This window comes from Neolamprologus multifasciatus, chromosome 11 (assembly GCF_963576455.1).
Source record: "Neolamprologus multifasciatus chromosome 11, fNeoMul1.2, whole genome shotgun sequence".
In the NCBI taxonomy this organism is placed as follows: domain Eukaryota; kingdom Metazoa; phylum Chordata; class Actinopteri; order Cichliformes; family Cichlidae; genus Neolamprologus; species Neolamprologus multifasciatus.
In genome coordinates, this window is record NC_140449.1 from 15894947 (window position 1) to 15912346 (window position 17400).

Below are 17400 nucleotides of genomic sequence, written 5' to 3' on the forward strand. Positions count from 1 at the left end.
TGGTCACAACAAAATTGCAAGTTGGAAAATGTTATTGAAGATCTTTTTACTATATTAAATGGGGAATATTATGATCTTATTTCTTCTTATCATTTCTTCTTGGACTCTTCCAGTGTAGCTTTGTATGATTCACAGTCCAAACTAATCCTTATTTGTCATATAATGGACTACATTGTGCTCTTTCTGAAACAAATCATTTAAGTTCCTTCACCTTTAAGTGAATTTTCTTCTGATTCACAAAAAGAATAATAAATAAAAATTAAAAAGTCTTCTCCCACTCATATCATATAGAACCAAGAGTACAAAAAATAAAAAAATTCAGTGTTTACAGCAGTTTGACACTTACATTGATTACTTATACATACTGACACTACACTGACTTTGTTATTTGAAACTTCATTTGCAACCAAGATAAAATATGGTGTGGTGGCAGATTTCTTTTCTCATGTATTAATCGCATATTTAATCATATCACATTAGTTATAGTAATATCACTTTCTCACTTTACTATAGTGAGAACACTCCTGTCACTAGTTTACATGCATGTGGAAAGTTAACACAGTGAGGCCATTGTAATGAGAGACGTTAAACAGATAGTGAGGCTCCTTCTGCTTATCAGGGATGTAAATCCTTAGGTGATGGCTAAGCAGAAAACAAGGCCATAATTCTCTCGGTGAGGGAGGAGGTATAGCCCCCCCCCCCCCCATGAGAGGGGCCAACATGTAAGAGTTTGAGGAATGTTCTTTGTCTGTGTCTCTGTATATAAGATGTAAGGGCGGTGGCCACAATTCAGAGATGGTCCTGGTGTTTCACTGGGATGCTCTCTCCACATTGCAACGTGTTTATTAAACCCACTTCAAATCAAGCTCACTGGGTGTGTTGCAGTTTATTGTTAACATTTCCATAACAATGGATAAGACAGGACATAAGATACATTGTGTTTTAATATTGAAAAATATTGAAAAAGAAAGCTAGGAAGCTAAAAATTAATTTGAAGCCTGAAACAGACCTTCTGTTTAAGAGCCACAGTTCTGCAGGCATGTCTCTTTAAGAGAAGCAGATTTTCTTTTAAAGGTTAGAGCCTGAGAGATTTATCAGTGAGCCAGTATTATCGGCCGGTAGTAGTTATTTGCTAAGTGGCATTGGCGTTTATGCCGATAAATGAAAATTTAAAAAGTAAAAACAAAAAGGGAGAAACACCTTCAGTGATGTTATATGTACCAGGCTGTTATAAGTACCAGAGCGCACTCTGCAACTTTTCAGTTGGCCACCTATGTTTGGAAACACAACAGCCAGCTGATCCGAGCAGAGTCAGGCAGAGCCTGTATGAGTGCATAAACAACTGGAGATAGCAAATGTTATGGAAGGCTGTTTATCCTTTGTGTGTCTTAATAGAAAAAAAAACCCATTTCCAATCCATCGGAATATTAAATTTCAAAATCTCCAAATAATTCTGTACACATCTGTTAAGAAAGTACTGAAGCCCATATTACCCCAGTGCAATGAGGGATTATTTAAGACATTTCTGGCTATGTGTATTCACAGTGACCCTGTCTTTATGCAAACAACGTCTTCCATGCAGGTTCTTTTTTTGTCCTGTGCTGAAAATTCTTTCTCTTTACCCCTGTCCAGTCCAGCCTCCCACCACCTCCTCAGCCTCCACATCTAGAAGCATATGCAGTCTATTTTTATGCCTTTCCATCAGAGTTCCCTGATTTCCCTGAGATTGAATCCTGAGCCAGATAATACTTGAAGGAAGCCTGTCCTCTATAGATCCATTAGGTTCTACAGCTCTTTGCAGGGGAAGTGAAGTGTGGCGAATGTGATGTATGTGGCCCATGGGTTAAACAAGTCGAGTGTTTTCAGATGACCTCACTTGTGACTGCAGCCCTGAGGTCCGCTATTGACTTTGTACATCTGTGCAAACACACAAGTCTACAACAGCATGTTTGCTGCCAAGAACACGTTGTGTTTCTGTATTATTTAAATGGCCCATTCTTCGGTAAATGTTTTAATAAGAGCAACTTTATTTCCCCTTTGTAAAATGAATTGGCATCATGGCTGAATATCATTTAAATGAATTATGCATTGTAATGGGATGCTAAAATGATGTTACCGACTGAAGTCCTGGACAGAGAAGAGCAGGATTTGACTCTTAACTTGCGCCTGTCTTCACCTCCACACTGCTCTCCCCTGAGAATCTCAGCACTACCTTTGGATTCAATATTTGTTGCTCTTTTTAATTAGCTTTAAATGTTAAGCTTCTTAATCAAATTGAAAGTGCTCATCTCACTGCTCTGTACATCCACACTGGAGAACAGGACAAACCCTGCAGAATCACAAAGTTGCTTCTGGAGATGGATGGATAGTTTTGATCGGTTCACATTTGTCTCATTAGAAGTCTTCCCTTTATAACTGATTATTATCCCGAAGGCACGACAAGAGTAGAGAAATGCCCCAGAATCCTTCATCCTGCGATCGTCATCGTAGCCACTTGCCTGGCTTTCTCAAGGCCATGTATCCGTCGATGCTACGGCAGAAGTTGTAATCAGAGCCTCATCTTTAAAAGCTCTCCCCGGTGCACTTTAGATCGAGGTCAGTTAAGGTTGTGTGGCATTGCAATCTGAATCCCCAGTCAAACACATTAGAGGTCTGCCCTGCTCCCTACTATAGATGCAGCTTCTTTAGAATAAGATAGCAGTGTGCTGACTTTGTTTCAACAAAACAGAATCTGGCCCGAATGTTTCTGAAGATTGCTGTCTGAAAAAAATCAGAAGAATGTAATGTGGAACATGTGTTTCGATTGAAAGCAAAGTTTGCCTTAACTATATTTGAAGAAATGAAGAAAGGTCTATTTCTTCACCTGCTCGGGAGGGGCAGCTAATCTGAGGAAGGCTGACTAAAAGGGAGGAGGATGGGAACTAAAAATTCTAGTGTGATATGTTTCATGAACTGAGGGGACAAAGCAGGATTATTTTGAACTGTGAATCATGCAGAGCTACCTATTAGCCAAAGTATTGTAAAGAAAACAAAACTTCGCTCTGTGGCCTATATGTTATCTTAGTGATGCTCTTTTCTTTTTATAATCATACTAAACATATTTATTTATTTCAAATGGGCCGTTTATCCTTGCCCCGCCCACTCCTTGTCTATTTGTCTGTTTATCAGAGGTTCCTAATGTGCTGTTGGAACACATGTAATACCTTTAAAGGATTTGAAGCTTCAGATTGTGCTTTTGACTTCAGCCATGGCTTGTGTTTTGTTTTGTTTTCTTAACTGTACAGTGCTGAACACAATCCATCTGCGTCTTTTCCTTCTCTGCAGGGATTTTAGGAGCGGTTATCTCTCTTGCTGAATTATGGGAGCATGTGAGCACTCGTGTGTTTGCGTGTGTGTGTTGGAACGTGAATGTTTGGATGTCTGATTTCGAGCTCTCTGTGTGGGTGTGTGCGCGTGTTAATGTTTGTACTTTGTGGCGTCCTCACTTGTCCCTCTCGATGTCCTCTCTCGTGTGTATATGCCCTCCCTCCCACCTTACAGGAGATTTGGATGGCCATTGGTGGGACCATGCGTCATGGCATAGCAGTGAGGCTTCCCCACTGTCTTTGGTGAGACATGTGGAGCCCTGCGTTGACCCTCCCTCCCTACCACCCGCCCCCTTAACCCCACCTCTCTCTCTCACTCTCTCTCCCCTTCCCTCTCTTTCTGTCTCTCTCTCTTCTCTCCCCCATCCCCTGTCCTCCCGGAGTCTTTTTGTCATTTCATGTTTCCTTTGTTTTATTTACACCTTTGCATGTTGTTTTTTCTGTTTTTTCTTTCTGTTTTTTATCCCACACCTGTAGGGGACAGTCAAAGGGGAAAAAGAAAAACTATTGAGCAGGCATTTATGTCCGAGGCGACACACACCTTATCTGAGAGGCAAAAGAAAATGGTGCGCTTTGGGGGACACTCATTTGAAGAGGACTTGGCATGGTGTGAACCGCAGGTTAAAGACTCGGGAGTTGATACGTGCAGTAGCACTACGCTAAACGAGGAGCATAGCCATAGTGAGAAGGTACTGAGACAATCTAGCCTGCTTTTATTTTCTTTTTTTTGTTATGATTATTATTTATGACCTTACCCATCCAGTCTTTGTTTGCTCTCTGTCACCAAGTGTAAATAGGTGAGATGTCTGTTTTATGGATTTTATTTAACGTTGTATAAATTGATTTCTCTTGCGATTTTTAAAAATTTTATTTATTGTTTTTGGTTCGGTTACTTTTGGCTCCACCTTGGTGTTGCCTTAAAAATAAAAGTCATTTGGGGACACCCTCTTTGCTTGCTACTTGTACTTGCTGTATTGCTCCCCAAATAGAAACTACACCTCTTTACAGTAGCTGTAAAAGACTTGGGCATTGACACACAACCTCTCTGTTTGTCATGGCACTCAGGAATGTGGGTCTCTCCTAGTTGCATGCTCGTTTTTTTTCCTCCGTATGTTGTGTTCTTGCTCTGCAGCGGTCCTGTTTAGTGTAGTAGGAACACCCGTACTCGGGCCCGTCCCCTCTCACTCTGCTGCCCTACCCCACAGCACCCAGTCCAGACAGATCCTGTCCCCTCTGCCCAATTTTCCACTCACTTCTATAGAAAAAAAAGACACAAACACACACACAAACAGGGAAGATTGGATTAGTTTTGCACCAAAAAAACATTTGTTTTTCTTTTTTCCCTTCCACTGCCGCGTCCGTGATATCACCCTGTGTCTCATAGCTTTATTCTGTGCTGTCTGTTTTTCATCCTTTTTGATCTCTAATGTGGCACCCTAGGATCTACTTCATCTGTATCACGTCTACCCCCCTCCCACTTTTTTTTTCACTATCTGCTTTTCCCCTCACTACTCCACTTGATGGTGGCTGTGTGTTTGTGTGTAGCAAAGCACCAGAGTCACACTCTGGTCTTCCTGCTCCCCTTTGAAGAGCTGGTTTTAGGAGGAGTGTTGAGGCTGCTTGCTTTACTCTGCATGGGGCGCTGCATGAAGCTTAACTCCACCCTCACACCGGCAGGTTCACACAAACTCTGTGAGACAGTAAATGAGCTGTGTGTTATTTGGAGAAATTTCCAATTTTCCTTTGAACGCTTTTGGCCTAACAGATAAAACTGCATCACCTGGAGTTTAAATTACTGAGCTATCCAAGTTTGTGTGAACATTCTTCCCCCAAGTGAACAAATAAAGTGCTCCCTTCACGCCCTCCTTTCACTGTTTTGTTGTCTGCTTTGGTCTGAAGTGATCGAACTGAAATGGATGACTTGTTAAACAAAAGGTGTGTTGTTGCTCTGACCTTGTAGCACCCAGTGACGTGGCAGCCGTCCAAAGATGGGGATCGCCTAATAGGGCGCATTTTGCTCAACAAGCGCATGAAAGATGGAAGTGTGCCTCGAGATTCAGGTGCTCTGCTCGGTCTGAAGGTGAGCTTGCAGCCTGTGTGGGCGTCATTTGCACTGCACACACTCATGTTGAACTGCCATTAGAATATCCTGTTAAAATATGCATATTTAGCACAGTGACTTTAACATTTTACCCAGTAGGGTTCAGTCAAAAGGATCAGTGTTAGATGTGGCATTTAGGTGGAAGGTTAAAAATTTTGTGCCTTTCTTTTTTTAGGTTTCTTCACGGCTTTCCGTTGTTACATCATACATTAGTACGAGTCACTATTAATAGCCATTATATTCCTGATGAATATTAATAAGTGTTGTTTGATACTGGGCTCTCTAATCTTCTGAACTCATTCATACTGAGCTACTTCAGTGAACAGAATTCAGCTGCTCGGAGGAAACAAGTCGGAGCAGAACCTCCCAGTATTGTCCCTGCAGTTATTCCCTGTTTGTGCATTATACAGTACCATCACATCTAATGTAAATTTACATTCTTTGCTCTCTGTGTGTCTTTTTCTTATAGTTTTAGTGCTGCCTGCTTCTTATTGATCAAATTCTTTATTGAATGCTAAGTCAGTTTCCCTTTCAGTGTCTCCATCTATTCAAAAAGCATATACTTATTTTTATATAGATAGTAGTTTTCTTTTATCCTTCACTGTTGTGTAATTCTGTAGGTGGTGCGTACCCTTAAAAAAATAAGAGAGCGGCCGAATGTCCACAGGAGCATGGCAGCAGCCGCTGGAGAAAGAAGCGAGAGCGGCAAGATGGGGAAAAAAATCATTACTGATTAAATGAGCCTCCTGAAATGGCATGTTTGTGTCTGCTCAGTGCTTCTGTGCATTTCTGTCCGCTCAGCAGCAGCCACCCAGCTCCACAATCCAGCCAGTCAGTCCATCAGTCAAGTTGCCAGCCTCGCCCTCACTGCCCATCTCTTTCTCTCTTTCTCTCTCTTATGCTCTCTTCATCTGCAAGCCTCCCTCTCTCTATCTCCTGCCTGTTACATAAAGCCATTTCATTTAGCAGACTTCCCTAAGCTCCTTTGTATGTTGGCATTCAGCTGCCATTAAGAGGGGATTTTTATTTGTATGATGCCAGTGTAAGCCGAGGAGAGTGGAGTACAGCAGCTCAGGACTGTACAGTACAGCTCTAGCTCACGGCCTTGCACTGTTACAGAACCACGGTACAGCACCGGAGTATTTCCACGGGGAACAAAGCACAGTCCTGGACAGTTTCTGAAAAGATTTAGACTTTTAGCACTGACCTTTTCCCTTCCAGTGTATTTCTTGTGGTTTCAAACCTCACAGGCAAAAACTGAAGCCATAACATGAACAGAATGCTTTGAGAAAATGAGTCCATGTTTTTCTATGAGCTGCAGGGCTTGCATGTTAATGCGGTGCATTAAATCTACAGTTATTATGACATAGCTCGACTTTTGTTTCACAAATGCATTTTAGTACCAGTCACCTCTCTGTTTCTACAGGTGGTGGGAGGCAAGATGACAGAATCTGGTAGACTTTGTGCTTTCATCACTAAAGTGAGGAAAGGAAGTCTAGCAGACACTGTTGGACACCTCAGGCCAGGTATTGAAACACACACGCACACATTTATGAAGAAATTAAACTGGCAAAATTCAGCTGTGACGCCAGTGTGAGCAGAAAGGATTAAGATCTTCCACGTGATGCTGAGCATCTCTGGTGTTTTCGCAGGAGATCAGGTGCTGGAGTGGAACGGGAAGCTTTTACAAGGAGCCACATTTAAAGAAGTTTACAATATCATACTAGAATCCAAGCCGGAGCCGCAGGTGGAGCTGGTGGTCTCGCGGCCTATAGGGTGAGATCTCACAACCAGTGTCACACATGCAGACACACACTGTTCTTCACAACACAACTTTGGATTTTGGTGTTAATAAGCAACAGGATGCTCTCGCTCACACTAACCAAGGTGTTAGGCATGGGTGAGAATTTGTGCTGCAATTGTGTTACTTTTCCATACAACACAATAAGCATACTGAAGCAGACGAGTTCACTAGATGTGTTAAAATTGAGATTTGAAAATGTAATTTTTAATTAAGCGAAGCCAGGACTAGGATCTGTCAAGGGCATCGACCTTTTTCCCACTATGTGCTTGTGTTGGGATTGTTTGTGACCCCCAGAAAAGGAATTGTGTGTTTAATGATAAAACTAAATATGGTGCAGGACGATAATTCAGACCAAGGAGAGGCACTATAAGAAAAATAACTCTTTTTTTGATACATACTCAGAACAGGGTGAGGTCTCAGTGATGGGAGAAGCAATTATGTGGTTCAGGGGTGTCAAACATATGGCCTGGGGGCCAAAGACTCCCTTCTAGCCCACTAGATGGCCTTGGTAAACGTGAAGGAAGGAATAGATTCTGTACTTTTAAGTCTTGCAGCTTTTTCTAGTGACAGAGACCTCCTCCATGGTCATTCACACTACACCAAAAGGTACTAAGTAATAAATAAACAAAAAATATCCTGAACCTTTCCCTATCTCCAGTACAAGTTTCTGTGTTTTATAGTGGGTCCAAAGTTAAAAAAAAAAACTCCTTCAGCAACATTTCTTTATCATGTGGAAAAACGAAGATTTACTGTTGAAGTTCTTTTTTCTTCTATTAAGATGTCTAAACATTTCCATGTGTGGCTAAACTTCTTCACGCTGACAGAAGGGGAGTTTTTACTGGTCTGGCCCGCTTAAGCTCAAACTGGGCTGTATGTGGCTCACGATGTAAAATGAGTTTGACGTCCCTGCTCTAGATGAATCCTGACACTTCAGATCAAGAGTGGGATTCATCTAGAGAGGGGCCGCTTTATTACACATACCTCCACTGCATATACCTGGAATCTGTGTCTAACAGCCAGTCAGATGAGAAGCAGAGTATACCTTCTGCTCCTGTTGTGCCGTGTATGGAAATGCATGCTTCAAGTATTTCTTTAAAAACAAAGGAAAGAATGGGACACACAGACAGCTCTGAGACACACAATTCACATTTATAGATGGATTTTGACAGACATTTCAGTATTTTATGAAACAGACGTGATATGAAAAATATTTGGAGTGATGTTGGAGAGCTCTGTGTGTGTGGCTGAGGACGCACAAACAGACTTTGCAGTACTCTCTGCAGTTATTATTATGGGAAAATCTGTGTGAAATGTAAAGCATAAAGTTTAGGTTATATTAACTCTATATTAAGTGTTTAAACAAACCTACTTGTATGAGCATTCATTCTCCCCCCTTGACCAATGCAGAATTTACAGGACTCTGTAGGATATGTTGTTACTCTAACCTTAGTGACTCATATAGTTTCATTTAAATACTTTCAGTATTTTGTCTTCCTAAACTCCTAAATGGAAAATGCCAGCTACAACAATAAAAGACTTGTCCCTGCTTCACTCTCACGTTGGTGCAAACCATGCATAAATCTGGACTTTAGCATTAGTCAGTATTTCAAAGAATCACACTTTAGATTGTACCAACATCTCTTACCTATTTGATTTGATTGCGCTGTAAAACTATTACAGTGCCAACATCTGTAGGTTTATTCGTGCCACACAGCTGCCTCTGTGACTCAGAATAGCTTCATATTTTTGGAATGTGGAGACTTGAAAAGGGGAATCTGAAGGGAACGTAGCTCAGAATGTGTTTGCGAAGGAGCTGTACCGAGCTGTTTATTCAGCATCTGTTCCTCCCTCCCTCTGGCTCCAGCTCTGCCATTTCTGGCCTCATAAGGCACCAAAGAATGCCGGCCGGCAAAAAACATGAAAGCCCGTCACATCGTTTATCCTCTCCACTCCGATTGCTTTTGAAAAACAGAGGCACCTTTGCTTTGTCGATTCCTAGGTCTGACCTGCTTTGTGCCATTGAGGGAGCCGTTGGGTGAATGAAGACTAATGTGGTGCTTACGGTCATTAAAGCGCAGTGCATTCGGTATTAGCTTAAATTGATCCGCTCCATCCCCCTCCTTCTCTCCTGCTTCTCACACTCTTTCACTTTCTTTTTTGCTTTTTTTTTCAGAGATATTCCAAGGATACCAGACAGCACACACTCACAACTGGAATCAAGTGAGTTCTGTCAACATTTTTCCGTGGGTTTGACAGTGTGCCGTTTGATCCTATTAATCATCCCAGAAACACCAAGTGAAGGAAATGTCTGTTTGGCGCAGATTGCATTTGTCACCCTGCCTTTTTATCTTCCCCCACATGGCAAGATTTTTGTGCTCTTTTTGTGTTTCATTTCTTTGTATGCTCTTGCTACAATCTCCAGTTTTCGCCCTGTGCAGCGCAAAAACTACAAACAGCAAACAGATGGGTGGATTATCTGACTGTGTCGTCTGTGCCCTGCCAGGTTCGAGTTCTTTCGAGTCTCAGAAGATGGACCGTCCTTCCATCTCTGTCACTTCTCCTATGAGTCCCAGCATGCTGAGGGACGCCCCCCAGTACCTGTCAGGACAGCTCTCAGTAAGTGAGCTCAACTCCACATATGGGCTACATGTAAAAGCCGGGAAGAGGATTGGATTGTTAGAGAGGATTTAATTGCTTTTGAGATCATAGATGAGCTAGTAAGTATAATTTTCCCATTGCAGATTCATTATGCAACCAAACTATTTTCTTTTTTTTAGTTTAAATCTTAATTCAAACCCTTGTTAAACGTTGTTGTCAGACTCAGCAACATCACTCAGCCTGTTCAGCTGGCCCTTCACCAAGCCAGCACAGGACTGTAGATCAGATTACGTTGTGTGTTGTTCATTATCCAGTATAAAAACCCTCCTGGGGTAAATTTGGTAAAAAGGCTGCATTAAAATGAGATAAATCAAATCTTAAATTTAGGATTCAAGAATGTGCTTTTCCTGCTCTTTTAATATTTATGAGAGCCCCATAGAGTATTTGGTCACCACTAAAACATATCCTACACTGTACAGCACAGCCTTTTCATCCACTCGCTGCTTAAAGTTCTGGATTTTCATGAGAGGGCCGACCTTGAAGTTCGCAGTGGACTAATCACTAAAACAGTTCAGCTCATTGGATAAACCTTGCAAGACCTTGATGAGTAATTCTACACAGTAAGGAGCTGTCTGTATCAAGCATCGTCTGTGGATAACAATTGCGTTTAACGTCACCGTGACGCAAGCTTTGAGGCGGAGGAGAAAAAGGTCTAAAAGACAAAAAGATCTAATTGTGAGCCGCTGATAATTTTCTCCGAGGACCTATGCAGAACAGGGCAGAGCGGCTCAGGGATGAGTAATCTTTGAGAAAGCAGAAATTAAAAAAATACAAAACCTGCTGGCTTAAATCTTTCATCCAAATGACAAATTTCTGTTGTTGTGTTTTGGGTGTATTGTGAGTTGTTGTGTTTTGTGTTTTTGGTTTTATTGCATTTTCTTTTCTTTCTTTTTTTTTCTTTTGCTGTTTAATTTATGCTTATCCAGAGCCAAAGCCTTAGTAGAAGAACACCGCCTTTTGCCCCTAGGGTCCAGGTAATGGGCCCTGTGTGAAGGGCACAAACTCTGTTTGGTTTTCTTTGCTCATTGACTGTTGACTGGCCTTTTTTTCTGTTTCCATACTTTGGAAAATGCATTCCTGGGGAAATGGCAGCTTTGAGTTTCCCTCTTAGTGCAGTGCATTGTGTCATTTTCCTTGATTTGATTTCTTGGTATCATTCTTATGATTAGAGTTCTTATAGCTCATTGTAACCCATACACATCATTATCCCCAAGTAGTGCATGCTCGACTAATCGGAGCTTATTTTAAGAGACGCTCTTGCATTGCCTGATGTCTTTGGACTGACTTCAGTGATTGACCTAATTGAAACAGCAGTTTAGTATTGTGTCTATGGCAATGCTGGTCGGTGTCTCTGTCAATCTTTCTAGGACAAAGATCTCTGTTTTTCTTTTTTCTCCTGCTTCAGTGTGACATGAACCCAGGCCTCGATAACTCTAATCCTGCACGCATACACAGAAGGGCTCCCCCATGTGCGAGTTGAAGTGATGCTAATTAGCAGATCTGAGCTCATGGCTGTGTGGTTTCATGTTGCAGTGAAAAGATACTGAGTTCACCATCCTCTTTGGAAAGCCAAAGCCAAAACTGCATTTCCCCCGTTACAGATACCAGATTTAACGAATAAGCAAATTGTACCTCCCAAATAATAACTCCAAACAGAGCGAAGCCTGGAAGGCTTCTCTTTGCTACAAGCTGCCTGCTTTAATATCACTCTGTCTTTTCTGTGGTTTCTGTTTTATGGTCATTATTGATTTAGATGGCCTGAGGGTTAATATTCCTGTGTTAAACCTTAGATATTTATTTCACTGTTGTGTTGTTTTGCTTAAGCGAGATCTAAGCATCATATCCTATGTGTCGGTAATATTGTTGGTGTGTGTAACAGAGCATGCAGAGGAAAGGGTGCACTGCGTGTTTTCCAGATCAAACATATGAATCGTTTAGGTTTGTGTGTGTGTCTACATTAATTCTGTTAAAGCCAGCATGTTTCAGTAAACTGCTTACTTGTTAATTGGCTGTATTGGACACACTGTACATCCGACTCAGTAGTATATATTTAAGTATTTTGCTTATTGTTGCTAGTCTTTATGGTGAATCTTACTCTACATTTGAATTCATATTTTGCAGTATGTGGCATTTTGGTGGGCTAGAGATTACTTGGTACAATTTGTTTTTCCCATGAGCCCCCTGCTGTCTGTTTCGACTTGTCTTGAATGCTCTTTCCCGCATTGCTGCATGAACGGCGAGTCCTCTTAAACAGTGCAAACCCCTATCCATAATCATATTCTGAATGAAGTATGGACCAGAACTTAGAAGTCTTACTTCTCATTTCATCTGATTTCTTTTAAGGCTTCAGCTGGCCTTTTATTTCTTCTAAGTTTTTTCTCCTGGAGTCCATACTTTTCTTTTAGCGTGAACTGTTTGATCCCTTTTGCAGCAGCATGACTGATTTCTCGTTATCGATCCCCACTGAATACTTGGGAGGACACTATTAGAGATGCCATCATATAGGTAGATGGTGGGACAGTGTTAATTTTAGAGCATGTTGCCTTTAGCATTTCACTACAATTCACTCCAGCTGAAAAGGTCAGTTCCATTTAAAAAACTGTAATCAGACACACTTGAATACTATAGATTTAAAAAAGAAACATAATGATTAAATTAGAACACGAAAAGGAGAGTTTTTGCATCTTTAAAAATCATTATCACACCATTTTAACATTGATATAGTTTTAGTTTATGAAAATGACATCCTAGCAATTGGATACCCTCCTCCTTTTCCCTAAAGGGTAAATACAGGAGAAGACCCTGCACTGAGGCCTATACTGATTGAAAGGGTGTTGAACTCAACAAAAGGATATAAATGCATATGTGAGGACCTGATGAAGTTGTCTTCTCCTGCATTATTCCCTTTATGTGCTCTCATTTGTGCTGGCCCTGAGCTTTCTCTCAGCAGGCTGCTTCTGCTCTCCCCCCTCCCCCAGGTCAAACTGTGGTATGACAAAGTGGGCCATCAGCTAATCGTCACCATCCTGGGTGCCAAAGACCTGCCACCCAGGGAAGATGGCCGACCCAGGAACCCTTACGTCAAAATCTACTTCCTCCCTGACAGAAGGTAAGAGTAGAAACAGTTCCTCTATTTCAGGGCATAATTTCCCCGATGGTAGAAAGACACTAAAAAAAGATTATGCAGTAAGGTCAATTTATGGGGGGCATTGATGTGAGGTTTATTTCATAATTATGCTCTTATTTTCTTATTAAGTCATTTATTCTCATGTATTGATGAGGAATGCAGAAAATGGACGTTAAGAAGCAGTTAGCACGTTCACTTTGCCATGTCGCTCCCTGCAGCTGCATGCTGTGGTGCTGTGCTCTGTGCTGTGTCGTGTGATGGATTTGTTGTATTCGTGGCTCTTCCCTATCATGATTGTAAATAAAAACAGTTTGAATTATTGTTCCTCCAGTGACAAAAGCAAGAGGAGAACAAAAACAGTAAAGAAATCCTTAGAGCCCAAATGGAACCAGACCTTTATGTACTCGCCGGTGCACCGGCGGGAGTTTCGGGAACGTATGCTGGAGATCACATTGTGGGACCAAGCCAGGGTGAGGGAGGAGGAGAGCGAATTCCTGGGAGAGGTGAGAAAACCAAACCCAAGCCCTCACAGAGACACTCAGTAACAGTATCTCAGCTTATCCTCTTGAATGGTGTCAAGCCCTTAAGAAAGCTGCTGGCCATCACAAAGTGTTGGGTGGTCCAGTCCTTGCCTATCATGGATCAGGAACTTTCTTTTTTTCTGTTCGCGTGTGAGTGACAGAAAGGGCTTTTTTTGGGGATTTACATTTTCTGTAAAAGCTAGCATGTTTTACGTTGCCCTGATTCCATCAGTGAGTAGAAAAAAAATATGTGAGCTTAAAACATTTGGAGTGAGGCAATTTTCTTTTAAGGAGAGAAATTTTACTTGGGCCTTTTACTTCTGCCAGATCCTGATTGAGCTGGAGACGGCTCTTCTCGATGACGAGCCACACTGGTACAAGCTACAAACACACGACGTGTCATCTATCCCACTCCCACGTGCCTCCCCGAACGCACAGCGCCGGCAGCTCCACGGAGAGAGTCCAACGCGGCGGCTGCAGAGTGAGTAACACCTCTGTCGCTCAAATGGTCCCAAAATGTGCTGAAAGTGACTATAAAGAGTCAGGAGGTGGGCATCCTGTAGGAAAAATATTTTACCTGCTGTAATGTAAAGACATGTGACATTCATTCACAGTGTGAGATGGAAGCAGGTCAGCTGATTTTCTAATACCAATGCAGATACATTGGCTTCGGGTATCTGCTGATACCGACTATCAGTCCATTACCTGGGTTAAATTAATAATCCTTACTTTGAGTGAGAGACAGGGAGTCTTTGTTTTAATGAAGCTTTCCTAGCTTTACACTCAAGCAAGGTTACGATAAATGAAAGATTAAAAAAACACGTTTGTTTTTTATCTAATTTATTTGCACCCTGCACAATATCAGAGTGTTTAATGTACTCTACTGTCACTGATGGTTCTCTGCCCTTGCTACGTATGCACCTCCTCACACCCCGCCACACAATACCAATGAGACAGGTGAAGCAATGACAGCAGCTAATAATGTGGCCTTAAGTGCTAAAACACATTTATACCAGCTGTGGCATGATAAGAGAGAGAAATCTGCAGCTATCAGAGAAAGAGTCAATGGAGGTTTTTACTCTTGTGCGTTTTGTAGCTTGTCTTCATGCGCGTTTCCTTATATGTTAATAATGAATTTGTTCCTTTTTTATTACTTGAAGCTTGCCATCATACAAATATATCTGTGCCGACAGACTCATGGCACCGAACACTCAGAAATCTAAATTTTAGCACTGAGATAAATGAAAACAACAATAGGTAGCTTTCTGATTTTTGTAGTTGTTTCAACAAACAAGGAGCCATATATATTTATCTGATCAGTGCCCATGCTGTTTGCCTGCTGGCTTTTTCTGTTGCTGCTTCAGGTCATCGAGGCCTTTACGGCCGTTGTTATTTCTGCATATTTTGTTTCTGTTGTCCATGTCACATCTACCTTACTGCTTCTGCTTTTACAGACAAAGGCTCTTATTCACACAACTCAGGTAAAGACCTTTGCCCTGCCAAACATTGCAGCTTTATGGAGCATCTGAGTGTCGTCCTCCTTCTCTTTAAAAACACACCCTTGTGCCCCAATTCTCCACCCCTTTCCCCCCTCCCCCTTAACAGCTGACGTTTCTGCTGCCTTACAAGGATTTCTGTGCGGAGGGTCGGTGTATATTTTACACCACTCGTTCCTTATCCACCCAGAGCAGCAGAACCACAGACGCTGTGGGGAAACGGGGAGATTTAGGACACAGTGGTCTCTCCTTCTCTGTGTGTTCACCTGTTAACTGGCTCACAACCCCACCCTGTAACCCAAAACCAGATTCTGCCAAACTGTATTCAGTCCTAATGTGATGTTATTAAAACCCGAGCTGTCCGCCCCTCCTGACAGACATAATTGGCCTATGACCACCTGCCTCTCCTCTGTCATGTATACTGTTTGTTATTTGGCCTATTATGAATATTTTCCTCTTAACAGTTGCACAGATTACCATTGGCACACTCTGCCCATTCTGCTTTTGCTTGTGTTTGTGTGTCTTCATTGTGAGTATCTTCTTGAAAACGGAAGGCGACTGTGTTGCTTTTGTGATACTTCTTATTTACTGGCCTAATCCTCCAACACAGTTGGCATATTTACTCAAAAAAAGAAAAAGAGGAAAATAATATTTGATTATCTGCATGCATGAAATCTAAAATACTCTTTATATAGGATATTTTTGACCCTTGTCTTACTATTGTTAGAGTCTTTGGCCCTCATACCTCCTAACACGCTTAAGAGGACTGCGCTGCAGTCCGTTATGCCATACGGCTTCACTCCGCTGCTTCTTTCAGCCACGGGAGGCTGGCTCGCTCCCCCACTAGGACGATTTTCTGGGTGTTGGTGTTAGCGTGAAGTGAAAGAGCTGACAGCTGTAAAAAGTTTTCAGCCAACTGAGATGAGAGGTTGGGAGCGGCACTGCCAGAGTGCAGCACTTGTCATTTCTGAAAAAGCACACGTGTCCAGTTGATTTAAGTTGAATGAACGGTGAAGGCGGTGGGGATGCGTTGGGTGGGGAGTGGGGGTGATAAGGCTACGGGGGAAGGATGAGGAAAGAGCTACACGGCCCTATCACTTCTCCCCGTCTCCACCTTTACGTGTGCACTGAATGATTGACTGCGCCATTTCAAAGTGCCACGGCTCAGATGAAGAAGGATCGGCTGCTCTTGTTGGGATCGAGCGGCGAAATGCTGCATTATTTGTTTTAGTTGGAGGGTTCACTTTGACCAGTGAGCATTACAGTCAGAGCAGGGGTGACTTATTATTTGAAAAACAAAAAAATATCTAAATAAATGAAAAAGGGAATGAAAATGACCTCTTTCTCTCTCTCTCCCCTCTATCTCCTCTTTCCTGCTTCTTTGCCTTTCGGTCTGTTTCTTTCTCTCAAAGGATCCCAAAGGATAAGTGACAGTGAGATCTCAGACTATGATTGTGAAGACGGCGTTGGGGTAATAACAGGTAATAAACAGTTCAAGGCCATATTAAGAAGGTCATCGTTGTGTGGCGTAAGTGAATCGAATCCACTCCATTTCACCAGAGCTGCATTACGATTCTTAATAATGTACTTAGCTAACCTCACTCACGTCGCCACCGGAAAGATGCTTACACACGTCATCACATCTCGCAGTATCGGGCTAAGATCCTGCAACCCATCAGCAAACAACAGCAGCAGCACAGTGAGGGAGCAGAGGGCTTTTTTGTCTGCCTCTGCACTGCTAGTTGCTGTCCTTGCTAAGGCTTCAGCAGCACGCCCACGCTGCATCAGAAAAGCAGAGGCAGAGCTGCTAACAGCCAGAGAGAATAAGACAGGGGAAGGGGAAAAAACGACTGAGAAGTGCTTGAAATTTGCTCCCATGAAATAATAACTAGGAAGAAAAATTATGCTGAAAAAGACAGTGAGGGCTTAAAAAAAGGCTTCCTTTAAATTTTAAGCACAAGGTTGCATTTGAGGGCAACATGTACCTGTCTTTTTATAATTGTTAGTTCTCTTTCTCAGTTTTCACAAAAAGACCATGGGACATGCTATATATATATATTTTTTTGCAATTAGGCTTGATAAAACCAGCTACCTGCACTGTTTACAGGTCGTTTCACATCACTCACCACGCAGAAGAAGCGAGTGGAAAAATGTGAGAAAACAAACAGGAGAATAGACAGTTTCTGTAGCAAACTGCGTGTCATACACACACACAGACATTCAGACCGGCCTGCCGATGATACCACAGCTGAGGGAAATCCTCCTCCAGCCTCTTTAAAATTCTCATCAGCCCCTCACTGCCTCTCACAATGCCAGCCACCCCCACCC

The 17400-nt window shown here is 42.2% G+C and overlaps 1 protein-coding gene across 1 annotated transcript in view; it reads left to right on the forward strand.

The window, feature by feature from the left end:
- rims2a (regulating synaptic membrane exocytosis 2a) overlaps nt 1-17400 on the forward strand; it is a 147983-nt gene that overhangs the window by 79294 nt on the left and 51289 nt on the right. Inside the window, 10 exon segments of the mRNA XM_085178578.1 lie at nt 3843-4054; nt 5326-5445; nt 6893-6992; nt 7119-7242; nt 9444-9490; nt 9774-9886; nt 12907-13037; nt 13387-13558; nt 13904-14057; nt 16485-16553. Of these exon segments, the coding sequence (XP_085034704.1) occupies nt 3843-4054; nt 5326-5445; nt 6893-6992; nt 7119-7242; nt 9444-9490; nt 9774-9886; nt 12907-13037; nt 13387-13558; nt 13904-14057; nt 16485-16553 (1242 nt within the window).